General features: G+C 44.7%; 3 protein-coding genes across 5 annotated transcripts; 2 read left to right on the forward strand and 1 right to left on the reverse strand.

Moving 5' to 3' along the window:
- The first annotated feature begins 11,497 nt into the window (after window positions 1-11,497).
- Window positions 11,498-19,532, forward strand: LOC120644631 (ABC transporter E family member 2). Of its 2 annotated transcripts, XR_005663858.1 has the most exons (13): window positions 11,519-11,722; window positions 12,293-12,378; window positions 12,464-12,561; window positions 12,661-12,778; window positions 12,913-13,002; window positions 13,471-13,775; window positions 13,864-14,059; window positions 14,135-14,317; window positions 17,092-17,361; window positions 17,956-17,999; window positions 18,358-18,603; window positions 18,929-19,061; window positions 19,144-19,517. XR_005663858.1 is itself a non-coding variant. In XM_039921310.1 (12 exons), the coding sequence occupies exons 1-11, from the start codon at window positions 11,620-11,622 to the stop codon at window positions 19,046-19,048; spliced, it is 1,815 nt and encodes a 604-aa protein (XP_039777244.1). In that variant the 5' UTR covers window positions 11,498-11,619; the 3' UTR covers window positions 19,049-19,061; window positions 19,144-19,532. The 2 variants fall into 2 exon arrangements, 1 of the variants encoding a protein (XP_039777244.1); XM_039921310.1 differs by lacking the exon at window positions 17,956-17,999 and having other exon boundaries at window positions 11,498-11,722; window positions 19,144-19,532.
- A 290-nt stretch (window positions 19,533-19,822) lies between these two features.
- On the forward strand, window positions 19,823-23,835 carry LOC120644632 (transmembrane protein 87B-like). Of its 2 annotated transcripts, XM_039921311.1 has the most exons (5): window positions 19,830-20,122; window positions 20,839-21,775; window positions 21,995-22,090; window positions 22,954-23,090; window positions 23,254-23,835. In XM_039921311.1, exons 1-5 carry the CDS (start codon window positions 19,917-19,919, stop codon window positions 23,417-23,419), a joined length of 1,542 nt encoding a protein of 513 aa, XP_039777245.1. In that variant the 5' UTR covers window positions 19,830-19,916; the 3' UTR covers window positions 23,420-23,835. The 2 variants fall into 2 exon arrangements, with proteins under 2 accessions (XP_039777246.1, XP_039777245.1); XM_039921312.1 differs by lacking the exon at window positions 21,995-22,090 and having other exon boundaries at window positions 19,823-20,122.
- Window positions 23,836-23,859: 24 nt separating this feature from the next.
- On the reverse strand, window positions 23,860-27,706 carry LOC120644633 (patatin-like phospholipase domain-containing protein 4). The gene is made up of 8 exons (XM_039921313.1): window positions 27,070-27,706; window positions 26,516-26,659; window positions 26,138-26,210; window positions 25,910-26,015; window positions 25,737-25,833; window positions 25,381-25,476; window positions 25,127-25,303; window positions 23,860-24,134 (listed from the first exon to the last, which is right to left on the reverse strand). Exons 1-7 carry the CDS (start codon window positions 27,652-27,654, stop codon window positions 25,163-25,165), a joined length of 1,242 nt encoding a protein of 413 aa, XP_039777247.1. The 5' UTR covers window positions 27,655-27,706; the 3' UTR covers window positions 23,860-24,134; window positions 25,127-25,162.
- Between the last annotated feature and the right edge of the window lie 93 nt (window positions 27,707-27,799).

The raw sequence follows: 27,799 nt of genomic DNA on the forward strand, positions 1-27,799 counted from the left end.
CTTGAGAACTGCTTTCAGCAAGTTTCCTGGTCAGCCACACGGTACTCCCCCTATTGAGATAAAGCCAGGGAGATCTCATCTTGCCATTGTCATTTTTTTAACTAGGTGATTCCCGGTGCATTGTTGCGGGATTTGAGAGAACTTTTCGACAAACTATAATAAAAATACAATAATTTTTAAATAGAATGCTATGGAGCATATAGTAAGATAAATAAGTACTTAGATCGAGTTTGCTAAAAAACAGAAAAAAATGATAATTTTTTTAAAGTTTGTATAAATGGTGCATTTGTAGAGATTACGTTGAAAGCCATATAAGAAATCTCTTTGATGAAAAATAATAGAGAGTTATTTATTCTTTAGTTAGAGAAGAAATAAATTAATAAGACATGCATTTCATGGATATCATTAAGATGTGCACGAAGTTGATTGGATGGTTACAATAATGAAGATGAAGTTGATTGGATTGCATGACATGCTAACGTGGATAACAAAATGCTAATGTAGTGGGTTTTAATTGCATATGATAGTGCATTGCTGAGGTGGACAGCTTGCATGTTGAGAGAAATCTTTAGTGGGGACCGATTATATAGGTTTTATATATGACTTCACAGTTAATGCGTGCTTCATAGTTTTACTAGCACGTATTGGCTAACAACAATTAGTGTATTTCTCTTGGGTAGTTCGGTTTCCTCTCCATATGATTGGCTAGGTTTTTACAGTGGCTCACCAAGCCTATCAGAACCCCCTTCCCCCTTCGGATGAGCCTCCTCTGCAGTACTGCAGGGGGACTCGTCCCACTGACCTGTGGCCCCTAGTGCAGTGGGGCCCGCCATGTTGAAACAACACAAGTAGAGTTCTTAGTATGTCCATGTATATATATTATGGCTAGGTTGGTTTGCCTTTCGTTTTGCCATCTAGATTCCTCGGAACCATTGCACTGATTTATATACTAAGTGCCCAAAAGAATTTTGATCTAGGAGGATGAGGAAGATGAAGAAAGGTTGGGTAAGTAGTGCTCAAGGCGGAACAAAATGTCAGTTAAAACACATTTTTTACACCTTCACAGCGGAGCCCTCAAGCCTTAATCAGGAAAATTGAACCATTGGAGCATTCCAGTTAAAATGTATCGACATAGAGTAGTAGAACCGGCCTAATGGTCAAACTGATTAGGTTGTTGGCTTAAACACTGGTTTGTCAATTTCTATAACATGTATGAAAAGTGTTCATTGTGGCCTTTTCTCTCACCCTAAACATTTACTAGGTGAAACGAAACCACAAGAAGTCCTTTTGCATTCATGCCTTTTGGCTCAGTTATGTGCTCCGTGTGTTGGTGAAAACTTGATAGTGCACTGCTGACCAAGTGTAACAAAAGACAAATTAAAGAAAGAAACACACTATTCTTGTTAAGGAGCAAGAGAAGGAGGTAGCGAAAAGCGCATGTGCCTGATTCCGGGGCTGATGAGGCGATGAGATACTATTGGATTAGTTTTTGTGTGAACAATTCAAATCATTTGGAGGCATACTTAAATCTGAACTACACCTCAGACTTCAGGCACAAACTTTGTTGGTGAATATTTATTAAATACCATGCATAGATGTTACAGGCATGGAGTTGAATCCTTAAAAGCTGTTGGCAGATTCTATTTCTGCTATCTATTTTCCTTAAGGAAGCTGTATGCGGCCATGTTCATTTCCAAGTTTCCGCAGATACATTCAATGAACAATTCGTTGGTGTTTTGTTAACCAATATATTTGCTGGTTAGTTTTTTCTTTTCATTATGTGAGTGCATTCGTCTATAGATAAGCGGCACATGTTAGATCAGACTCAAGAAGCTTTTTAAATAAAAGTCATCTGTGTTGTATTTTTACTGCTTCCGGAATTAATTGATTGACAAATCGTGCCATTGGCTGAGGCACTTATATCAGAAATCCGAGGAGAAGGTAAGCTGTTCTTGTTGGAATTTATTCAATAATTCAATGGAAAAGAATTAAAGCCCACTACTAATGCTAGGGAATCATGAGGAGGTAAATATTGGTGATTAAAATGGAGGATTGATGGTTGGTTAATGGTGCAATTTTATGGCCATTGTTGCACCTAAAAGCGTACAGGTTCGTTGAATCTGAGGATGCCGCACGACTATATAAACCAGCCCCCTCGCCTCTCATACTCACTCAAGCACTTGCTTCAAGTACTCATGCTTAGGAGACCTCTCCCTTCTCCCTCTGCTGCTTTCTGCAATCTCCATCGCTAGCACTGCACGCACAGTCCTAGCGAGAGCAGGCCTCCGAAACCATTGTCCACTAAAGGTCCTGCACGGGATAGCGGGGCAATCAGGTTTTTGGGGAGCGTCTTGACGCGACTGCTCGCAAGGCTCCCGAACGACTACATCCTCTACTTCTTGGTGGCCTGAACGACTACATCCCGACGACCAGAACAACTACTTCATCTACTTTCTGGTGGCCGTTCGTGGGACTGCACTGCGAACATCGTCCTGCATCAACATCGTTCGACTACTTCAAGCAAGGCCAGTCGAATAGCATGGACGCTATTCCAGCTGGTGACGGCGCACCCAATGCCTCCGGCACTGGTCCTGCCTTGGGGTACAGTCTGAAACTCATGTGTTTCATTCTTTTTATTTTTGTATTAATTTTGAACACTTGCACATGCTCTGTTTCACTCACAATAGTCATGGAAATATTTTTTTACATGTTTAATTTTGGAATTAAAATATGTCCGAAAATACCTATATCTCTAACAATCCAAAAACCTGATTTTGTTAATAGCCTTTCGGTAGTTAGCTTTGCATCATCGATCAAACCACCACATTTTATTGGTTCCAATTACAATAGTTGGCGTGAACGGGGTATATAGTGGTTTACGGCAATGCGCGTGATGTATGTGACAGAGGAGAAGCCTAGTCAGTACACTCCAGAGGAGGAGAGTGCTTTCAAAGCTTCTGATAACCTCTTCAGTGGCTGTTTCATAAGCGTGCTTGCTGAAAATCTTGTGGACACATATCCGTCTCACAACTGGGAAACAAATATGGGATGCTCTTGAGGCTCAATATGGAGTTTCTGATGCCGGCAGCGAGTTGTACATCATGGAGCACTTTCTAGACTACAAGATGGTTGAAGACCGTTCTGTGGTAGAACAAGCTCATGAGATACATACGTTGGCAAAAGATCTCAAAAATTGCAGCAAAGATTCTCCATGTGTACTTCCAGATAAGTTTGTGGCTGGAGGTATTATCTCTAAGCTGTCACCTTCTTGGAAGGATTTTGTTACTTCTCTAAAACATAAGAGGCAAGAGTTCACCATTGATGGACTCATTGGGACTCTTGATGTTGAAGAGAAGGTGAGAGCAAAAGATGCACGTGGAAAAGGAATAGTTGTAACTTCAAGTGCCAACTTTGTTCAGAAGAACAATTCCCACAAGAACAAGAAGAAGCCACTGCAGAACCAAACAAAGACTAAGCAGACAACCACGTTCAAGAAGAAGAAGAAGAAGGAAGCTTGCTTTGTGTGTGACAGTCCGGACCACTTTGCTGCAAAGTGTCTGAATCACAAAGGCAAGATATCTGCCAACATGGTCATTAGCGAGGCTGGAGGAACATCGGGGTATGGTAATTTATTACCTACAGTTCTTTCAGTATTCTATTCACCCGAGTGGTGGGTGTGCCGATGCTTCTTTGTTTTCTTCTTACCAGGTCGGAAGGACTGCCTCCTTTGTTGATGGGGAACGGATCACATGCGCGTGTTCTTAGTGTTGGTACGGTAAATCTGAAGTTTACTTCAAGAAAGACCGTGCAGTTGAAAAACGTGCAGCATGTCCCCACCATCAAGAAGAATCTAGTCAACGGCTCTCTACTGTGTAGAGATGGTTTTATGTTAGTCTTTGAGTCAAATAAATGTGTCTTGTCTAAATTTGGTATTTTTATTGGAAAAGGTTATGATAGCGGAGGCTTGTTCTGCTTGTCTTTGTCAGATGATTGTAATAAAGTTGTGAACAATGTTATTAATGTTGATGAATCAAATGTTTGGCATTCGAGGCTTTGTCACGTTAATTTTGGTTGTATGATGCGGCTAGCTAATTTGAGTTTAATTCCAAAATTTACCTTTGTAAAAAATTCTAAGTGCCACGTATGTATCGAATCAAAACAAACTCGCAAGCCACACAAGGCTGCCGTGGCGAGAGACTTGGCACCTCTTGAATTAATTCATTCCAATCTGTGTGAATTGAATGGCGTGTTGACAAAAGGTTGTAGAAAATATTTCATGACTTTAATCGATGATTGCACTAGATATTGTTACATCTATTTGTTGAAGTCAAAAGATGAAGCTTTGCACTACTTTAAAATCTATAAAGCTGAAGTAGAAAATCAACTTGAGAGAAAGATCAAAAGAGTTAGGTCGAATTGTGGTGGCGAGTACTTCTCAAATAATTTCACTTCATTCTGCGAGGAACATGGTATTATTCATGAGAGGACGCCTCCCTATTCACCTCAATCAAATGGGGTTGCCGAAAGAAAGAACCGCACTCTAACTGATTTGGTTAACGCCATGTTAGATACTGCGGGACTTTCCAAAGAATGGTGGGGTGAGGCTATATTGATTGCATATCATGTCCTAAATCATGTTCCTATAAAAAATAAAGAAATAACACCATTCGAGGAATGGGAGAAGAAAATGCCAACACTTTCATACTTACGTACATGGGGTTGTTTGGCCAAGGTCAGTGTGCCAACAACTAAGAAACGTAAGCTTGGACCTAAAATTGTGGATTGTGTCTTTCTAAGTTATGCTATTCACAGCGTTGGTTATAGATTTTTAATAGTGAAATCTGAAGGACCTGACATGCATGTTGGTACTATTATGAAGTTCAGAGATGCTACATTTTTTGAAAACATTTTTTCCATGAGAGATGAAACAAGTTCATCTAGACAAGAGTTTATCGAGAATGATAATTTTACTGAACCGATAGAACACAGTGAACCTACACTTGTGGATAATCCTGAGGAGGATAACAATGAAACTCTTAGAAGGAGTAAGAGACAAAGAACTGCAAAGTATTTTGGTGATGACTTCATTGTATACCTTGTGGATGATACACCCAGAACCATTGAAGAGGCATATTCATCTCCTGATGCTGACTTTTGGAAGAAAGCAGTGAGGAGTGAGATGGATTCTATTATGTCTAATGGTACCTGGGAAGTTGTTGAACGTCCTTATGGGTGCAAACCTGTAGGATGCAAGTGGGTGTTCAAGAAAAAGCTCAGGCCAGATGGTACTATTGAGAAGTACAAGGCTTGGCTTGTGGCCAAGGGTTATACCCAAAAAGAAGAAGATTTCTTTGATACTTATTCACCTGTTGCTCGATTGACCACAATTCAAGTGTTACTTTCTTTGGCAGTCTCTCATGGTCTTCTCGTTCATTAAATGGACGTTAAGACAACTTTCCTTAATGGAGAGTTGTTGGAGGAAATCTATATGGATCAGCCAGATGGATTTGTATAAAAAGGTCAAGAAGGAATATTGTGTAAATTGCTGAAATCTTTATATAGTCTCAAGCAAGCGGCTAAGCAATGGCATGAGAAGTTCGACAGAAGTTTAACATCTGCAAGTTTTGTTGTAAATAAAGCTGATAGATGTGTGTACTATCATTTTGGTGGGGCTGAAGGAGTGATTCTGTGCTTGTATCTGGATGACATACTAATCTTTGGGACAAGCCTTAATGTGATTAAGGAAGTCAAATATTTTTTATCTCAGAGTTTTGAGATGAAGGATCTGGGAGAAGCTGATGTTATTCTTAATATAAAACTGGTAAAAGAAAGTAATGGTGGGGTGACTCTTACATAGTCTCACTATGTGGAGAAGGTTTTAAGTCGCTTTGGTTATAGTGACTAAACATGTCTCAACACCTTACGATGCCAGTGCGGTTCCAAGGAAGAACAAAAGAATAATGAAAGATCAGCTGAGGTATTATCAGATTATTGGTTCATTGATGTATTTAGCTAGTGCAACAAGGCCTGACATCTCATTTGCTGTGAGCAAATTGTGCCGGTTTGTTTCAAACCCAGGAGATGATCATTGGAAGGCTCTTGAAAGAGTTATGCGCTATTTAAAAGGTACAATGGACTACATAATTCACTACACCGGGTACCCTAGGGTACTAGAAGGGTATAGTGATTCAAACTGGATTTCTGATGCTGATGAGATAAAAGCCACAAGTGGATATGTGTTCACACTTGGAGGTGGTGCTGTTTCTTGGAAGTCTTGCAAGCAGACCATCTTAACGAGGTCAACAATGGAAGCAGAACTCACAGCATTAGATACCGCCACTGTTGAGGCTGAATGGCTTCGTGAGCTCCTAATGGATCTGCCGATAGTTGAAAAACCGATATTGGCTATCCTAATGAATTGTGATGATCAAATTGTAATTGTCAAGGGAAACAGTTCTAAGGACAATATGAAGTCTTCCAGGCATGTAAAAGGTGGTTGAAATCTGTCAGGAAATTGAAAAACTCCGGAGTTATTGCCTTGGACTATGTTCAAACGGTGAAGAACCTGACAGATCAATTCACAAAGGGTCTTTCATGAAATGTGATATACAATGCATCCTTGGAATTGGGCATGAGACCCACGTGAGTCATTCTATAGTGGCAACCTATTCTATGTGATCGGAGAACCCGTGAAGTAGGATGGTGAAACAAGCTATAGTCTGAATGAGAGAAGAGAATTTTTGTAAAAGGCTCATTCCACGTGAAAGGTGCATTTCTCTTCTAATCTGTATGGCAGAATGGTTTATACCTTAATGTGTTCCATGTGGTTTCTAGAAAACAAATGAGTTGTTTTCTTGAAACAAAGATGTTGTCCTACAGAACATCTAAAAGGAACACACCTATATGAGTCTGACTACTCGTCATAGTCTATGAGAAGTGAGTATTCTCTAGAAACTCATGAAAGGACTGGAGTATGACTTATAAGCTCCAAACCGCGGGGATGCTTATGCAGCCTAGTACCAGTATAGGACTTTGGTCAAACTTGTTCGCACAAGACTGACAATTCAAGGCATAGTCCATTGTACAGTTGTGAGTAAGTGTAGCCTCAGTTCTAGATAGAAGTTCAACTTAACAGTCTCTGTCAAATACTGGTATATCAAAAGAGAGATTGAGAGCATTTCTAGTGTGGCTTGAAATTCTTGGTGGAGATTGTTGGAATTTATTCAATAATTCAATGGAAAAAAATTAAAGCCCACTACTAATGCTAGGGAATCATGAGGAGGTAAATATTGGTGATTAAAATGGAGGATTGAAGGTTGGTTAATGGTGCAATTTTATGGCCATTGTTACACCTAAAAGCATCTAGTTTCGTTGAATCTGAGGGTGCCGCGCGGCTATATAAACCAGCCCCCTCTCCTCTCATACTCACTCACTCAAGCTCTTGCTTCAAGTACTCATGCTTAGGAGACCTCTCCCTTCTCCCTCTGTTGCTTTTTGCAATCTCCATCGCCAGCACTGCGCGCACAGTCCTAGCGAGAGCAGGCCAATGCCTCCGAAACCATTGCCCGCTGAAGGTCCTGCACGGGATAGCGGGGCAGTCAGGTTTTTGGGGAGCATCTTAACGCGACTGCTCGCAAAGCTCCCGAACGACTATGTCCTCTACTTCTTGGTGGCCTGAACGACTACTTCCCGGCGACCAGAACAACTACTTCATCTACTTTCTGGTGGCCGTTCGTGGGACTACACTGCGAACATCGTCCTGCATCGACATCGTTCGACTACTTCAAGCAAGGCCAGTCGAATAGCATGGACGCTATTCCAGCTGGTGATGGCGCACCCAATGCCTCCGGCACTGGTCCCGCCTTGGAGTATAGTCTGAAACCCATGTGTTTCATTCTGTTTATTTTTGTGTTAATTTTGAATACTTGCATATGCTCTGTTTCACTCACAATAGTCATGGAATTTTTTTACATGTTTAATTTTGGAATTAATATATGTCCGAAAATGCCTATATCTCTAACAGTTCCATCAAGGCTATATAGATCACACGACTCTGGAATCTAACCATCTACACTTAAAACCTGTCTTGACCTCTAGCTGAGGCCAAAGAGAGCCGCTCCAGATAATCTCGCTCCGGAGAACAACAACAAACATCCTAGGGGTCCTGTCGCCGATGTTGGAAGCCAGTCAAATGCAAGAAGCTGAAACGCAGCTGATGCTTGCCCTCTTTGGCATCCCTCAGTGTCATGCGACCTGTATTTGGCATACCAGCTGAAGCCTGCGTCCTCTTGATCGCTGATTCAAAGAGCTAAGCAGTTTTACATGCATGAATGTACATAGCAACCTCAAGATAGCTAGCTCAGTACGTGACCTTTCACATGGCACTGCTGAAATGCAGCCACTTGTTGGAGGCCAAAATTGGCAATAACCGAGGCCGACCGGTCTCCGACCGGTCAGACCGGTCGAAGTCTGTGTAATCCGAGTAGGGTTAGGGTTTATGATCTAGAGTCCTATTGTAATCCGATTTGGAAGAGGTACGTCCTCCCCGGCCTATAAATATAAAGACTACGGCGGATTGAGGGTTTTCTAACCACAGTCGAATCAAAATTATACTCTTTACTCAATTCTCCAAACCCTAAACTTTTCCAACCCCTTTGTTGTTCTTTGCTCGTCTCTACGGCGTTCAAGGGCGTCTTGAGTGGCCTGCCGACTTCAAGACAACCCTAGTTCTTCTTGCTCCGACGGGGTCCCTCCCGAGCTTGAGGTTCTAGGTTGAAGCGTGATTTCTGCTCTAACCGGTCTGACCGGTTGAGCCAGGTGATCTGACCGGTCCTGAATGAAGTCTCGCTGGTGATGATCGTTGCGATCCGCGCGTTCTAGCGCATTGGTGTGTTGACCAGAAAAGCGTCAATATATTTTTTGGCGACTCCGCTGGGGAAGAAGCAAGCTGCATCGGTTCCAATGGCCGGTGAAAAGGAAGATGCTTCCAAGGTAGATCCATCTAACACCATCAACGTCAATTATGAAGATCTGCCTGAAGACCAGCGCATTTAGCAAGCTTTACCATATACAGACCATAGATGTCAATCTTGGTTCTCGCTACATGACGGTATACTGTCCTGAAGATATGGCTAATCTCCTCCATTTGCGGCACGTCTCTACTTGGCTACATTATTTCCCCAACGTTGGCGGGCTGACGTCACTCCAAACGCTGCCATCGTTCACAGTAAAGAAAGAACAAGGGTACGAGTTGAAGCAGCTGAAGCACCTAAACAAGCTCCGGGGCGCTCTGGAGATAGTGCTGCCATGCCTAGGAGAATCATGATCCAAGGGTAAAATTAGACTTTTCTTTCGACTTGCAAGGAAGATTTTTTTTTCCTTTTTAAAAGGTCCCAAGGAAGAATTCTGATCCTTTACAGGGAGGGGGGAAAATGGGAAAAGAGAGAGGTGTAATTCTGAGACATAATGGCAAGGTAGTAATTGGGGGTAATGGCAATTTGAAGAACCAGCTTCTGGACAGTTTTCACAAATCAGCGCTGGGAGGACACTCTGGTGAAAGAGCTACTTATCAAAGGCTGAAATTAATATTTTACTGGCCCAAAATGCACCAAAATGTCAAAGAGTATGTTAAGGCTTGTCCAATTTGCAAGAAAAACAAAGTTGAGCATACACCCTATCCTGGATTGTTGGCACCCCTCCTGTTCCAGAAATGGCTTTGACACACATTTCCATGGATTTTGTTGAAGGACTCCCTAAATCAAACAGCAAAGATGTCATATTAGTGGTGGTTGATAGATTCACTAAATATGCTAATTTTTTAACTTTGAGCCATCCATTCACTGTCCGAGATGTTATCACTTTATTTTTGGAGAATATATTCAAGTTACATGGTCTACCAACAGTGATAGTGACTGATCGAGATAGGATCTTCACCAGTAACCTTTGGCAAGCTCTGTTCGAATCATTGGGTATCAAATTGCATCTCAGTAGTGCTTATCATCCAGAAACAAATGGACAAACAGAAAGAGTGAACCAATGTCTTGAAAATTACTTGAGATCTATGTGCTTTTCCAGTCCAAAGAAATGGTATTATTGGCTCTCCCTAGACGAATGGTGGTATAACACTTCCTATCACACCTCATTAAATTTAACACCCTTCCAAGCTTTGTATGGGTTTCCTCCCCCAATGGTAGCTGAAGTAATCTTGCCTGACTGCCCTGATGATGATGCTAGAAATATACTGCAGAATAGGCAATTGGCCAATCAGTTAATCAAGGACAACCTTCTCAAGGCACAAACTAGAATTAAGCATCAGGCAAATAAGAATAGAACTGAGAGAGTGTTGGAAGTTGGAGACATGGTTTACATGAAAATACAACCTTACAGACACTCATCTCTCAGTATTCATAGGTCCCTCAAACTGCATTCCAGGTTCTATGGGCCATTCAGAATTTTGGGAAAAATAGGCAAAACTGCTTATAAATTACTCTTGCCAGACAATTGCCAACTCCATCCTGTCTTTCATGTCAGCCAACTTAAAAAGCACATTGGTCCAAGGCAGTTCCATCACCTGACCTTCCTCTCATGGATGATAAAGGCAACATCAAAGTGGCTCCAGCTGCAATATTGCAAAGAAGAATGATTCAAGAAACAATGCACCCGTTGTTCAGTGGCTTATTCATTGGTCTAATTTGCCTCCATCAGAAGCGACTTGGGAAGATGTTGATTTCATTCGCAGGGTATTTCCATCTTTTCATCCTTGAGGACAAGGATGTTGAGAGGGGGGCTTTTTTTTTTTGAATCGATTGAGAGGGGGGCTTTGTCAGGAAACAAATCTTCAGTTTCGTCAGACCTGTGTTCTTCTCTACAACGAAGGAAGTCGGCGTCCAACTGAACGTTTCGGCGAGTTCACTCAAGTCGTTCATTTCGCATCCGACGGCCACGGCCATGACGATGCTAGCTGCTTATTTACCTTTCAGTTTCTTCAGTTAAACAGTACCTTAACGGGCTTAATGCTCGATTATTGATGTAATTGCAGTATCTGTACTTAAGAATGGTCACGTGCGGGACTTCTCTTCAGTCTGGAAGAAGAAGATCAAACCCTAGGTAGTAGTAGCAGCTGTAGCGCGCCTCCACCCTGACGGCTAGTGTATCAGTTCTTACCTGTACCTTCGATCTGGTTCACTTAATACAGCTGCAATTTCCTACTGAATCCCTGTGTCGTTCCTCTGTTCTTCCAGTTCTGGTATTTCTAGATTAGTTCAATTCGGTAGGATTTAGCTAGTTCCTCACAAGAGGGGGGGGGGGGGGGGGGGGGGGAAGAGAAAAGCCAAATAACAGAAGAGTATGGGACTACCGGTCGAGTACACGAAACCGGGTCCGGTCGCACCAGGAGGCCGGCCAGCCGGCCGGGCATAAGAACCGGACGGACCCCCGACCCGAGCCTAGGGTTTGGTCCAATCCCCTCCTCCGCGCGCACGTGTCCGCCACACTTGCAAAGGGAATACCCCCCCCCCCCCCCCTCTCTCTCTCCCACGAAAAAATTGCCGCTACGCTTTCGGCTCGACCACCCCCTTCCTCCTCGGAGCCCTCCCCTCGGCGGCGGCCTAAGAAGAAGAGATGGCGGAGCGGCTGACCCGTATCGCGATCGTCAGCGAGGACAAGTGCAAGCCCAAGAAGTGCCGCCAGGAGTGCAAGAAGAGCTGCCCCGTCGTCAAGACCGGTAGGATGATCCCCCCTCCCCCCCTCCGTATCTTCGGCGATTTGGAGCCTAGGTTTAGATCCCGAGGGCTCGCCTCTACCGCCGGGGAGTCCATTCGAGCGTGGCGAATCCGGCGCTTGGACGGGCGCTGGTCGATTCGCTGCTGCTTGCAAGATCCGGGGAATCGGAAGACGCTTGCGTGCTGAGACGTCGATTTTTTCAGCCGTAGAAATTTGGTTAGGCCCTGTTGTTTCGTGAGTTCAATAGAATTCTCGGACATGGTGCTACTAGATGTATAGTTGTTTCATACTGTAATATGTGAAGATCCAGTGTCCAAATACAAGAACATCCACTTCTGGGCTTTTCATTGAATTAAATAGAGTTCTCGAACATGGTGCTACTAGATGTATAGTTGGTTCATACTGTATATGTGAATTTCCAGTGCCCAAATACAAGAACATCCATTTTGAGGGAACAGATACAATCTAGTATTGTTCATTATTCTCTTTCCTATGTAGTTCTGTCTAGGTTAGCTAGTTTCCTGGCCTTTCATGGACCGCGGTTATGATGGTATACTGTTTTGGCGTGCAGGGAAGCTTTGCATTGAAGTGACTCCGGCATCGAAACTTGCTTTCATTTCTGAGGAGCTGTGCATCGGTTGTGGTATTTGTGTTAAGGTGGGCTGCTAATGTGTCAAGCTAACTGTGTAATGGGTCTGCGTAATGGAATTCGTGCTTCTCACTCCTGTAATCTCTACTGCAGAAATGCCCATTTGATGCCATTGATATCATCAACCTCCCAAAAGATTTGGAAAAGGACACCACTCACCGATATGGGCCCAACACATTCAAGTTGCACAGGTATGATGTTTGATTGTGGCGCTGGGTTTCTTTGCTATGTTGTCTAATCTTGCTTGAAGCTTGCGCCTTTTGGATTGTTACTGATTTAGTCACCTGCAGGTTGCCTGTCCCGAGGCCTGGTCAGGTTTTGGGCCTTGTTGGAACAAATGGAATTGGAAAGTCAACAGCACTTAAAGTTTTGGCTGGCAAGCTGAAACCTAATTTGGGACGCTTCAAAGTATATTTAATACCTACACCTACCTAATTTCTTTTCCCTGTTTTCTGGTTCCATGTTAATTATTTTCTTCGAGAAAGTCTCTTTCCTCTTATGGACCTCACAAATGATGACATTTTACCTGTGTGATTGTGCAGAACCCACCTGATTGGCAGGAAATCCTTACACACTTCCGTGGGTCTGAACTTCAGAACTACTTCACACGCATATTGGAAGATAACCTCAAGGTGCTGTTTGGACACTTTCTCTGCTTTTGATTTATGTAGAGTATGTTAGTATGTAGCCTGTAACAGTTAGAACATGATTTCCAATCTGCTATCACTATGCTCTGTTTATGGCTACTAGCATATGCTAAATGATGCACATTTTCTGTCCTGTAGTCTTTGCCTTGCCTTCTGTCCTGCACTATATTGAATTATGTACAATTTTTTTTAACAATGTTTGTGCTATATCTGAGTTGTGTAGCATTGAATGATTGCAGAACTAAAAAGACAACCATGGTTTTTGTTCCACTTTTTTACATAGCCTTGTAACTTTGGGTAGTCATATGTTTTTTATTCGTAGTTGTCGCTGTACCTTAGTGAGTAGTAACTTGCAAAGAATGGATAGCATGACATATGAGAAAGAAATGCTGCTGGTCTCAACTGTTGAATTGTTTTGATCTGATACCTTGAATTCTCCTTTTGTTTCCATAGGCAATCATTAAACCTCAGTATGTTGACCACATTCCAAAAGCTGTTCAAGGAAATGTAGGGCAAGTACTTGAACAGAAGGATGAGAGGGATATGAAAGCTGAGCTGTGTGTTGACCTTGAATTAAACCAAGTTATTGACCGGAATGTTGGAGACCTGTCTGGTGGTGAGCTCCAGAGATTTGCAATAGCAGTTGTTGCTGTACAAAATGCGGAAATTTACATGTTTGATGAGCCATCAAGTTACCTTGATGTTAAGCAGAGGCTTAAAGCTGCACAAGTTATTAGGTCCTTGCTTAGGCCCAACAGGTAACACATTTTTTGTTGTGATTAATTGTTGAATTGTTTTTTTAAAGTTTTGCTAGGGATCCTTTATCAAGAGCTATCTCTGTTTCAGCTATGTCATCGTTGTTGAACACGACTTGAGTGTCTTGGATTACTTGTCCGACTTCATTTGCTGCTTGTATGGAAAGCCAGGTGCTTATGGGGTGGTTACCTTGCCATTCTCGGTTCGAGAAGGCATCAACATTTTCTTGGCTGGATTTGTTCCAACAGAAAATCTTCGGTTCCGAGATGAATCTCTTACATTTAAGGTAACATCTGGAAATGCTACATGAGATCCTTATTCTGTGATGTAGCTTTACCTTACGTTAGGGTTGTGCGTTCAGATTGCAGAGACTCAAGAAAGTGCTGAGGAGATTGAGACATATCAACGTTACAAGTACCCTACCATGAGCAAAACACAGGGAAATTTCAAGTTAACTGTTGTTGAGGGTGAATTTACTGATTCCCAGATTGTCGTGATGCTTGGTGAAAATGGTACAGGGAAAACTACATTCATCAGAATGCTGGTAATTCCACACCTCTTGCCCTACTTCTCTGGCACCTTTTTTATTTGTTCAAAGTCATCGCGAGAGTCTTGTAAATACTGTGGATATCAAAAATGACAAAAGAGGAAAAACTTGTTCTTCCTTTGCCCACTATTACAGCGTTGATATGCAGTTTTTCCCTCTGTTTTTCCTCTTGGTAATTTGAGTTTGTTGGTGCTGCAGAACCTGATGTAATTTGCAGTTTTGGTCAAGTGTTGGTCTATGTTGGTTTTAGTTTAATTTTGTTTGCTACCAGGGTGCCAAAATCTTGTGCAGTTTGAAAATGTGGGAGATTAAGACTATGCTCATCATTCTTTGTTGTGGTAGATCTAGGGATAGCACAAAGAACCTATTCGTCGCCCTCCCTCTGGAGGCTCTGACTACTTTTAGGGTTCTTCTTGCTTGCCTCTAACTGATACATCATAGTCCCTTTTATAGAGACGACAGACTTGACCCCCAAGCAATATCCTAACGGAATCAATCTAACTTATCTCTTTCCTAACAAACCCAACTAATCCTTATTAATGGCACTGTTCACGCGGTGCTGTTCACGCGCTACAGTACTGCGTGGGCCCTAGACCGGCTCCACTTGCCATAACACTACTCCACCCTTCCAAGACAGCTCGTCCTCGAGCTGTGGTGGTAGTTGCAGCAGAGAAGCAGAGGGGGTGCCACGGCGAAGATGATGTCAAGGTTGCTGTGCAGGCCACCTGTGGCCCATGTTCTTCTTCAGGACGTTCACCAGCATGTGCTCGAGCGCTTCATCGGCCCCAGACATCACCAAGGTGTCCAGGAAGCAGAGGACGCCTTTGCGAACGCTGATGGCAAAGTCATCGGCCTTGCCGTAGATGCGGTAGGAGGTCGCCGTCGATGCCGATGCGGGCGACGAAGGGAGCAGGTGAGGCGCCACAGCAAACAACGAGGAGGCGCGCCCGCCGAAGCTGAAGACAGGGCCGCGCTTGCCGCAGTGGGCACGGCCGCAGGCGCTGGTGCGGACTGGGTCGCCGGGGCCACGGCAGGCGACGGAGACGCCAAAGCCGAGGCCGCTCGTGGTGCTGGAGAACCTCCAATGGGCGGTAGCAGGTGGACGAACGGCCGCGGACGAGTGCAGGCGCGCACAGACGCGCGGGCGGCCGCAGACGGGCGGAGGTGCGCGCGGATGGCGTGCTGGCGGCCGCGGACGGAGGTGCGCGAACGACGCGCGGGCGGCCACGGATGGAGGTGCGTGGACGGGCGCCGCGCGACGAGCGCGGATAGGCGCATACAGCCGCAGACGGGGGCGCGACGGGCGGGGACGGATCCACCGTGATGGGGGGTGGACGCCGCGGCGGACGGGGCAGCCATATCCGCGACGGCCGGGGACGCCGCCGACGAGGATCTGGGCCGCCGAGGAAGGCGGCAACAGGCGGCGACAGACTGGCGGCGACGGATCCATGACGGGAAGGGGCTGCTGGTTCCCTCCCACAAGCGGATCGACGGCGGCGGCCGACGTTACTGGTGTCGCCGGTGGCTGCAGCGTCGGAGACGCCGGCAGAGCTCTTGGCGTCACCGGTGGAGCAGCGGGCGACGGCGGTAACAGCGTCCGGGGTGCAGGGGTCGACGAAGACGAATCCACGCATGGCGCGGCGTAACTCGGAGGCGAGGCCGAGCGTGGCGCAGGTGTGGGTGCCATGACCCCGCGAGGCACGGCGTGCGGCGTGGATGGCAGAGGCACCGGCGGCTGCGGCGGATGGGAAGGCGCCGGCGGAGGGAAAGGCGCCGGCGGAGCCGCTGGCGTCGCTTGCGGCGGTGGAGTAGAAGGAGGCGGCGGAGCCACTAGCGTCGCTTGCGGCGGTGGAGTAGAAGGCGCCGGAGGCGTCGATGTCGGGGGTGATGCAAGGGCAGGCACCCTTGTCGTTGTGGCCGCAGTGGTTGCCGGAGAGGATGTGCACATGGAGTCGAGCTTGGCGAAGATCTCGGCGACGATGGAAGATGCAGTCGCAGGCCGCGCTGGTTCGGCGGCCGGTGCAAACTTGCGGCTGATGGCGGCAACAAATCCTGCCCACGAAGGAACACCAATGTTCCTCTCCACCCAGCAGTACCACTGATATGTGCTGCCCTTCAATTTGAAAGAAGCAATCCATACCTTCTCCTCTTCTGTTGTCCCCCATGCATCGAAGCACTGGTTGCAGTGGTGCAGCCATTGCAAGGGGTCGGTACTCCCATCAAAGGCCGGGATGCGGAGATTGGGGACTCTCATGGTGGCTGCCATGGGTGAATCGCTGCTGCAGGGGCTGGACATGGTGGCTGGACTGAATGGAGGGTGAGAATTGGGAGGGATTTTGGGTGGGAGTTGTGCGTGCAGGGGAAGAAATTGGCTCTGAATACCAAATGTTGTGGTAGATCTAGGGATAGCACAAAGAACCTATTCGTCGCCCTCCCTCTGGAGGCTCTGACTACTTTTAGGGTTCTTCTTGCTTGCCTCTAACTGATACATCATAGTCCCTTTTATAGAGACGACAGACTTGACCCCCAAGCAATATCCTAACGGAATCAATCTAACTTATCTCTTTCCTAACAAACCCAACTAATCCTTATTAATGGCACTGTTCACGCGGTGCTGTTCACGCGCTACAGTACTGCCTGGGCCCTAGACCGGCTCCACTTGCCATAACATTCTTTGATTTCTTATGACATAGAAAAAAATGCATATTGTTCACTGCCAAGTGTATGCATCATTTGTCATCTTATTCTCCTTGTTCATTATGTCTGGACAGGCTGGGTTGTTGAAGCCCGACACAGTGGAAGGAACAGATATTGAAATTCCTGAATTCAATGTGTCGTACAAGCCCCAAAAGATTAGTCCAAAATTTCAGAATACCGTGAGGCATTTGCTTCACCAGAAAATACGCGATTCTTATATGCATCCTCAGTTCGTGTCTGACGTCATGAAACCACTACAAATTGAGCAACTCATGGACCAGGAGGTTGTTAATTTATCAGGTGGAGAACTTCAAAGAGTTGCTATATGCCTCTGCCTTGGAAAGGTAATATTGTTGTTTCTTTTAATATGAAGTGTTGCTTTATTTGCCTTTTCTTTTCTTTTCTCAATTGGTCAATAGAATGGTCTGGAGATAACAATAAATGTTTAATGTTCTAACCGTTTCAAAAGCTTGCTTGTAGGATATACTATATTCACATTTTTTAGGGCTATACTATGTTCACAATTCAACTATATAATTGCCCGTCTTTTTTCCTGCTTTATTTATTTGGACCTTACAGGTCTGCTGCATCTATGTTCTGTTAATACTATTTTAGAATCAGAAACATAAGATGTTTAGGACACTGACGCTCCCTGCAAGTTAAATCATTTGACTAGCAATTTCTATGAAAAATATGCATTCTGTGGAATTATTTTTTATGGCTATATTAACAGTAGTATTTTGATTTCAATGTACCAATCATCAAAGCAAAAGTTGTTTAACTGACACAATTCCTAATAATGACCTATTTTATTTATGATCATGAGGGAGTATTTTGGATTGTGTGAGGTACAAAAGTTGATCCCATGAGATACTATTTGCCCTACAGCATAATTTTGCTGGACGGTGGTTTTTATTCATGTTTGAATTTCTATGCAGAAGCCCAATTATATATTGTTTTATGGGGCAGAGTTCAATAGACGGTACGTTTTTAAGTTTTTATGATTGTGTACCTGTACACATTTTACGTGGGTATGTATAGGCTTGAGCATGCATATTGTTCCTAGTCCATGTGGGTAGATATGGGGATGAGTGGAATGCAATGGGTAGGAGGAGCGCACTCAAGTAAATTTGGGGTCAGTGTAGTTCATGTATAATAAGCGGCGGTGCTTTTGTTGTTTCTGTTTTTTTTTAACATTTGCAGCCTTGCAAATAGTAACTATGATCTAATCCTATTAATGATGATGCATGCTGCCATGTCTAATGTTTTGATGGGTTCAAGCATTTGTTACCAGTGTCAGCTGTCGGCTTCTTGATACTTACACTGTGGTATTTGTTCAGCCTGCAGATATCTATTTGATTGATGAACCAAGTGCGTATCTTGATTCAGAGCAGCGTATTGTTGCCTCGAAGGTTATCAAAAGATTCATTCTCCACGCCAAGAAAACTGCATTTATTGTTGAGCACGATTTCATCATGGCAACCTACTTGGCTGACAAGGTCATTGTTTATGAGGGGCGACCTTCTATTGACTGTACAGCCAACGCGCCACAGTCTTTGGTATCTGGAATGAATAAGTTCTTATCGGTAAGTGAAGAATGAAAATAACTAAATATGACCCGTTATCGAAACATGGGTCTACTTGCACAACTTTGCTGGTCCAATTGTATGGGGTCCTGTCCAATTATATTTGGTTCTCATCATAGATTGATTTTCAGTAGTATAGTAATCTTTGATTTGCACTATTCAGTGCCACCATTTTGATGACAAAAAATTACTAGTTGGCAAATTTAGGAGCAAACTAAACAGCCCCCAGAACTCCATTGCTTTTTAGAAATTACATTACATTGGTTTCTTCATTATTGCCTACATTTCCTTGCACTAACTCTTTCTTTTGCCTTTCTTTTTGTAGCACCTTGACATTACCTTTAGAAGAGACCCGACCAACTATAGGCCCCGTATTAACAAGCTGAACTCCACGAAGGACAGGGAGCAGAAGTCGGCTGGATCCTATTACTACCTAGACGACTAATGAGCGCGTACAGGTTGCAGCTGATTTTGGTACATTCTTGGCTTGTATAATTACCCATTCGCTCATTTCTGGCTTTCCCTCATTTCTGTGTTCAGAATCTTCTCAAGGAGAGCTTTCCGTTCATGATCTTTCCATGATGTGGAAATGCGAGGCTAGATTGAAGCTGCCACTACATCACGGCATGAGACTTGTTGAATAATTGGCTGCCAGGAGTCACCAGTTAACTTATAAAGCAGAGCATGCTGTGTTGATAGTTTGATACTGATGTTTTTTTTTGTTGGCTTGATCTATCTATATGACAATGGAAGATGAGATCGGTGTTAAAAGGTGGGCTTTGTCAGGGGAGAATCAATCACCGCTAGTTTCTGTTTATTTGTACCGTTGATTTGCCATCGAGCAACTTCAATCCTGGATTTATAGATAGATGACATTGAAGATTTTGAGCAACAATGTGGGATCTTATGGTGAACGTTGTGCCCATTGATTTCTTGCATTCCTCGAGATTCCGTGTTGGATGAAGCCCATGAAATCTTTGCCATCGGCTTCATCATGTCGCCACTTTTTTAGAGACACTTTCTATATGCCCGAAAAATGGCCAACCTGCAACTGTTTGGCCTGGCCCACAAGCAGTGACTCGTGCCAACATTCTCGCTGCCTCCATCGCGCTGCAACTCCCGCGTGTCCGGTGTCCCGTCCTTAATCAGCAGTCTGCAATGCCACCGACCGGTGGGCCCCACCGGCGCCCTTCCCAGCGCCAAGCGAGTGACCGATCTACCCCCACCCACCGCCCCACCTCTCGGCTCCTCCCTGCACTGCGCGGCGCCAGCGAGATCTCCCGCGCGCGCCCCGCCTCCTCGCCGCCCACCCCATGGATCTCCGCCGCCTCGCGGTGCTCGCGGCGGCGCTCGCCGCCCTCGCCGGCGGCTGGTGGGGCCGCGGCGCGGAGGCGTCGATCCACACCTACGACCGGGAGCCCTTCCGCGAGGTGGGCAACGCCTTCCTCCTCTCCGGCGGCAGCGAGGGCATCGTCGCCGACGGGGCCGACCCGGCCGCCCCCGCGTCGTCCTTCATCAAGTGAGTGCGGAACAAGTACCGAGACGAGGCCCCCGTGCCCGCCCCTTCGCCCCGCCCTCCTCGTTTGATGATTGCAGAACGCAGTGTTTCGGGCGTAGTTTCTAGAAGCTCGATTGTTCGTTTCGAATCTCGGAGGGTGCTAGAGCCTGCCGCGGGAAATGGAAATCGGTTGCTGGCTTTGCTTGCTCGTGGTAATTAATTAGGTGGAAGGTTTTGCTCCTGGGTCATGATCACCGTGTGTTTCATTGTGAAATGGGCAAATGGTTGCTGGTGCTGTTGCGAATTCGGACTTAGTACTGAGAAGGCAGCTGCAGGTGGTGATTGGTCTTGCTTGGATGTGCTTGGCCTTTTTGAACTTTTGGAATGCGAGTAGCACTGCCCATGTTAATCTGAGAGCGAGATTATGCAGTTGTTTGTATTCAATTTGTGTTAAGCTTGTCTCTTTTTGTTATGTTTTACGGTTGTCTTGGTGCTTTGTGCTGAAGTCGCTCTTCTCATAGTAAGGGTAGCGACACCACATTGAAAACAGGTTTAGCTAGCCACCGAGTTGGAGGATCTGAAGCCATTTGTGTACAGTTATCCTTTCATGGAACCACAAGTGCCTTAAATTTATGCAAGTGACTTGTACTAATTGGCTAGTAGTTTTTTAAAGTCTTAAACTGTGTGGGCTGGTGCTGAATTTGGTATTAACTACATGTCTGGGCTTACTGTCGTAGGTTTGTGAATGTTACATTCTGGAGAACCCCGGAAGCTGCTGAATCACACGCAAAAATGGCACATAGTACAGGCTTGGTACAAGCTATTCTATTTGAAGCTGCAGACAGGGATAACATCGGTGGATCTGCCTATGGGGGACAGAGGTCCATATGTTGTACCCCAGACCTTGCTAAACTAGAGGGCTGCAAGCAAGGAGAAGTCATCAGAAGGCCATCCTCTGATGATCCAGATTGGCCCTATGTGCTAGACACACACTTCAGTGCTAATTACCTTTCAGTGAAGTTAGAAGAGGAGCAAGTGCACATTACAAAGACAGGCATGTACAACTTGTTCTTCATATCCTGTGATCCAAAACTTAGAGGCCTTACTATGAGTGGGAAAACTATCTGGAGGAATCCTGGTGGGTACCTACCGGGAAGAATGGCGCCTCTGATGAAATTTTATGTTCTCATGTCATTGGCTTATCTGTTGGTAATGATTGTTTGGTTTAGCCAGTACATAAGGTTTTGGAGGGATATATTACCAATCCAGAATTGGATCACATTAGTCATTGCGCTTGGCCTGTTTGAGATGACACTATGGTACTTTGAATACTTAAACTTCAACAGCAGTGGTGTGCGGCCAGTTGGAATCACAACTTGGGTGGTCACTGTTGGAGCCATCAGAAAAACAGTTTCGCGCTTACTGATCCTTTCTATCTCAATGGGATATGGTGTTGTTCGCCCAACTTTGGGAGGTCTCACTTCCAAGGTGTTGCTCCTTGGACTCACATATTTCCTCGCATCTGAGATGCTGGACATTGCAGAAAATGTTGGAACAATTAATGATATATCGGGCAAAGCAAGGCTTTTTCTAGTCCTTCCTGATGCATTTTTGGATGCTTTTCTCATACTCTGGATATTTACTTCTCTTTCACGCACTCTAGAGAAGCTACAGGTAAACTAAATTTGACTTAGTTTTTCATGTACTTCTTTATTTAGATGTCGTGGGTGAGGTAACACAGTAATGATGTTCAGGGAATGTGGGTAATTTAGATCTGTTGGAGTGGATTAGTATGCTAATAGTTAGGAATTATTATGAAGCCTATTGAATCCTGGATACAGAGATGCATATCTGTATTTTTCCCTTAAACTTGCTACTTTTCTATTTCATCAGGCAAGGAGGAGTTCTGTGAAATTTGATATATACAGAAAATTTACAAATGCATTGGCTATTTCTGTGATAGCTTCAGTTGCCTGGATTGGTTATGAGGTATATATATATTTCTCTAATACATCAACAGTGAACATTTTATCAATAAAAGAGCAATGTTGACTATTTTAGGAAAATATCACCATCGACATCTGACATGCCCCTGTTACATCCGCTGTTGTACCCCATCTTGACACAACACCTCCTACTCAATCTTGACAATTTTAACTTTTAGCAGACTGACTCAGGTTTCAATTCTGAATAGTTTTCCTATACTAGTGATTGTGCTTCAAAGAAGTCTCCATCGTCCACAGTATTGCCAATATGCAATGGTAGTTGTCAGACAATGTTAAATTTTATGCAACACTGGATCAAACTATTACGAGAAAGTACAATTTTGCTAATATTAGATAGTGAAGAAATTTATCTGCACATCAATGGGTTTCCTTGGCTGTAACAATCATTGTACTCATCTTATTTGTTTTTATGAAATCTGCATTAGCTGAGGATCCTGTTTTTAATTAAGATCTACATTAAGCGCTTATGGTACTTTTTTTAATTGACATCTACATTGGTGAGCTTTCACTCAAAATCAATATACACTTGTCGCTATCACCACAAAGGGCATGAAATGGATTGATGAATGGCATGCATTTTTTTTCGAATGAACGTGTCAGTGCCATTCATATGCTAATAGATTTGGCTGAAATTATTCTGATCCATGAGCATCTGTCTCAAATCAAAATATTTTTCTGCATACGTCTAATGCTCTGCAGTTTTTGTGCTTGAAGATGACATAATTTCCTTGTTGATCAATAACAATTTAAGCTGGCTTGATTCATGCGAAATTTCTGTCAAGATTTTCAGTTTTGGAACCTTATAGTTTGAATAACCTGGTTTATTACCATGACTTCATTTTCAAGGTCTATTTCAAAGCAACAGACCCCTTTAGCGAGAGGTGGCAAAGTGCCTGGATCATAACTGCCTTCTGGGATGTTCTTGCACTTGTTTTGCTTGTTGTGATCTGTTATCTGTGGGCACCGTCCCAAAGCTCGCAAAGGTAATTGTCTTCCCTTTCCAATGCAATGCATAATCAAGATGTTTGCTGGTTGCTTCTTGTACTCAGTACTTGCCAATTGGTCATCCATGAAGTGCCGAAATTTTACCAACTTCATCAATAGAAAATAGCAGTTCTATAATCAGTATGCATGTCCTTTTTCCAGATATGCATATTCTGGTGAAGCTGCTGATGACGACGATGAGGAAGCTCAATCCCTGACAAAGGGAGATGGTGAAGTTGGGATGGTGAAGATTGACAAGGACAGGAATGTTGGTGTTAGCAATGCTTTCAGTTTGGAAGATGAGGCTGAGGAGGACAAGCGGGAATAGCATTTTCTTTTTCCTTATGGCTTATGCCCAGGCCCATGGGTCTACCCCAGAGGACAAGTGATTTGTTGGAGCAACAATGTTCCAAGATACTTCTTTTCTTTGGTAATTTTTGGTGGTTCGATGCCCTTCTGTTACAAGGTTACATAAGGCTGTTGTAGAAGTGCGCGGTTTTATCCGTTCTGGTGAGGGTAATGGTTCGAGTTTTATGTAGACTTCAGATAGGCTGAGATGGTGCAGATTATTTATAACAATGTACATAACTGTTTTGTTTGCTGGTTGCATATTGTCTGATGCATGATCACATCCTGTATGAAACTGGTTAACTGAGCATTGACAGACTAGTTCCCCTGATTGAGTGGAAGGATGTGAGTTTTCGTTCAAGAATCGCAAAACTGGAAGGAAAGTTTTGAATATAAGTTTATAAATTTGCACATAACAAGTTGAGTTTGTGAAAGTTGTTTCTATTGGAGTTGCCTGCTCGCAAATTGCAAACATTACTCCCATGTACCATTACAAAACGAGCTCTCAGGTCAAATCTCGTCTAATATATACATTTGAATATGCCGATCAGCCTGTAAACCCCAATATCAACTTGCCTCCAGCAATGTTGTCATGCCTAAGGACTGATGGCCAGTTCTGACATCTTTTCATGCACTTCTCCTAAAGAAATCTAATCTTTATAATACATTACAAGTATAGAACTTCCATGAACATGTGTTATTAGCACGATAAAACGTTGAAACGTTGGAGAGCAGATTTCGCCTTGTAAACGTTTAAACGAACATTTAAACGTCGTGACAAATAATATAGGAAAATATCAATATAAATAATTAATTCACACAATATACTAAGTTTAATACCAAACAACTAGTTAAATATCAAACAACCAATGTAGGTTCACATAATAATAGTTCCAAAATAACATGTTCACAACCCAAGCAATCAAGCAAACAACAAAATAAAATAGTAGAATGACAAGTCCACAAGCACAAGTGCATAAGCAAGCAAATCAAATCCACAACCACAAGCACAATAATAAGCACACAAGCATTATTCAATCTCCCATCTATGAGAACTCTCTGCAGATGCATTAGCTCGTCCAACATCGCCACTACTTGCCATCTGGACAGCACACAATAGCAGCATTAGTATCTCTCTTGCTGGACACATCAGGGAGGGCCGGGAAGGCGCGTACCTGTACCGGAGCCGGCGCCAATACGGGCCTGCGGGGATTGCTGCAGTTTGTGCCGGGGTGAGCGCCTTTGCGCCGTTCGCGGGCGGCGACGTCGCATTCCCGCTATGCGACCGGCCGCGGCGCCGGAGCAGTGGAGGAAGGAGGCGACCGGGAGGAGGCGGCGTGAGCGTCCCGGAGAGGAAGGAGGCGACCGGGAGGAGGCAGCACCGCCCGGACAAGCAGAGAAAGGAAGGAGGCGGCACCTGGACAAGCGCAGAGATAAGAGGAAGGAGGCATCCGCCAGCCTCAGATCTAGATCGGGAACAGAGGGGTGGGGGACTGGGGCGACTCGTAAAACGTCCATGTAGCGCCGTTTTACCAGATTTCACGATTAAAAACGTTGAAACATCTGAATCGAACGTGAAAATGGCATAAAACGTCGTTTTTTGCGATTTTGGCAAAACGCTTGCGCGTTTCAACATCCTCCGGCATTTACTCGTTTAAACGTCGTTTTCACGACGTTTTAATAACTGAACCCAGCAGTTTTGAGCAAACTAAAGGGGTTCGATTCATTCAACGGCAAGGGGTTCATTCTTTGCATTCAACTCGGTAGATTTCTGCTCGACCCATACAGCTGCGTCCATGTACCCAAGCTCGTATAACTTGTCGAGAATTTCATCTTCCGCCGGTTCCAGAGCCCAGTTAAACAGCTGCAGTTGGTTTGAGATAATAAGAACAAAAAATATATGCAATTGAAGAATGTACATGCTGGAAAAATTTTAGTAACCTGTCTTGGGCTAGCCCTGTTCTCCGGATTGCAGTCTGGACTAATCCCAATTCCTTGCAAACCCAGTCTGTTGGCTGGGAAAGCACATATTCGGACCTACAATGACAGGTATAATGCAACCAATGAGCATCACGACGTGAACATACATCATAGTACATATCTCCATGTTTTTTTTTTGAAATGAAACAATGTTCTCCAGATAGCAAGTTTTATGCCTCCTTTTGTATATAGCTTTGCTACTTTCTAAGATTTAGCAAGAACATATCATGGATCTGTATATAAACATAATATTCAGTGGTCAAAATAGAAATATTTTTACTGTTAAAAAGAATCAAAAATAAAAACTGCATACGTACTGTTTCGGAAGCAGAAGTGGGTGGCATAAACAACGTAAGACCCCCATCAATGCATAGGCGATTACGGAAGTATGTTGCCGGCCTGGGAGCTAAGTATCTGAAATAAGAACAAAACAACCATTTAACTCTTGTAACCAACAGTGTTAGGAAAGAACAGCATAGCTAAATCTTACCCAGGAATAAAAGAGGATGTAATGACAGCATTAATGACATCTTCTTTGGAGTCAAATTGGTCAACTAGTAAGCCCCTAGGCCTCCAGGATAGCTGAGTAATAGCAACTGCATGAGAAGAATATGAATATTCTTAAAATTGCACAACCAAGTTACTCACTGAAAAAAAAATGCCAGACTAATGCATAGCCAATATGTAGAGTCAAACACTAGCATGGTGTGAAGCTTACCACGAATCCTTCCATTGCATCTGATGTGCAAATCATCCGGTAGAAACTTGTCAAGGACATCCCTGAGCACAGCCTACATAAGTGAATTGGATTACCAGGCATAAGTTAAAATCCAATCAAATTTAGTCAGCTAATAAATAGCCGCTTAGGGACTGAATGCCATATGTTTGTGATGCTCAACTATTTTGCAGCAGAAAGTTGAGGATAATGCCAGTTTAAAATCATGAATGATTACAGTAAGTGCTGAAAATACAAATATTGTAAGAAACTACAATTCCAGTTCCACACTTGGTAAACATGAATGAAAATCTGCCAGGCTCAGTATAATTAAAATTAGGCTTTCCTCTGGGGGAAAAGAAAGGGAGAGGAAACACATACCCCAAGACGAAATGCCGTCCCCTTACTCCGGCAGTTGTCAGCTAGATCTTTGGTCACCTGCAGAGCATCTTGCATTGTGTTTCCAGATGCAATCACTGCACAGATTATGGCACCAGCTGATGAGCCAGCTAACGGAGTTCTCTCCTAATATATGTTATGGAGAAACAAACCATTGTAAGAAGTGCTGCGCGATAGCCAACAGAACAAACGAAAGAGAATGATTTATCACACATAAGCTGTGAACCTCATAGATATATGAGCTCCCATGCATAATTGTAACAAACCATACTAGCACACACAAACAGAGTGGAATGATATCAAGAGCTCCCACAAGCTGGTAAGCTGAAGAACCGAGGCAAATTCAGCAGTTATTCATTACTATCATAAGTTTTTTTTTGCTAGAGATTTATTATAAATCTTACTAATCCAGAACATGGGGGGTACATATCACAGTTCATTCAACCCATGAAAAGCTAGGTTGGCATCCACAATTCTACATGGAGGATATGAAGTATTGAGATGGGAGGCCGGAGCAGCCGGGCAGGAGAACGTACAGTGATGTAGCCTTTGTCCATGAGGCACTGCGCGACGCCTAGGTGGTAGGGGAAGAGCAACCCAGCCGCGGAGAAGCTGAACCCGGGGCTGGTGAGCTCCCGCCGCCGCCGCTCGGCCTCCACGTCCTCGGGCCGCTGCTCCCACACCACCCCGTCCCTCGCCTCCACCTCCTCCACCGCCGCCGCCCCGCCGCCCCCGCCCCCGCGCACGGCCCCGGTCCCGCGCAGCAGCAGCGCCGCCAGCCCGAGGAAGAGCTCCCCCGTCCTCACCGCCAGCGACCTCCTCTCCCCGACCGCGGGATCCGGAGGCGCCTCCGTCGGGAACGGCAGAGGCTCCGGGTCGCGCCGCGCGGCGGCGCGCGCGAACAGGAGGCGGAGCCGGGACGGGCGCGCCGCGGCGGCGGCGGCGGGAGCGGGAGTGGGAGCTGGCCGCGGCTGGGGCTGGGGCTGGGGCTTGGGCGGGAGATGGGAGGAGTAGTAGGCGGAGGAAGGGAGGAAGTGGATGAGGGAGGCCATGAGGGCTCCTCCTCGCCGGCCGCCGGCGCCCACGCCGCCGCCGCCGACCCGCGTGCACGCGCGAAGCATACGAGGCGGAGCGGAGGTGGGGCTCGGATTCGCCTCTGTCGTTTTGCGCGTGGAGAAATCGAGGTGGAAAAAAGAAAAGAAAAAAAGAAGACAGATATTTGAGCATTTGACCCGTGTCGGTGTCGGCCTGCAAGCGCACGGCCCA

This window comes from Panicum virgatum, chromosome 8K, assembly GCF_016808335.1.
Source record: "Panicum virgatum strain AP13 chromosome 8K, P.virgatum_v5, whole genome shotgun sequence".
Lineage (NCBI taxonomy): Eukaryota > Viridiplantae > Streptophyta > Magnoliopsida > Poales > Poaceae > Panicum > Panicum virgatum.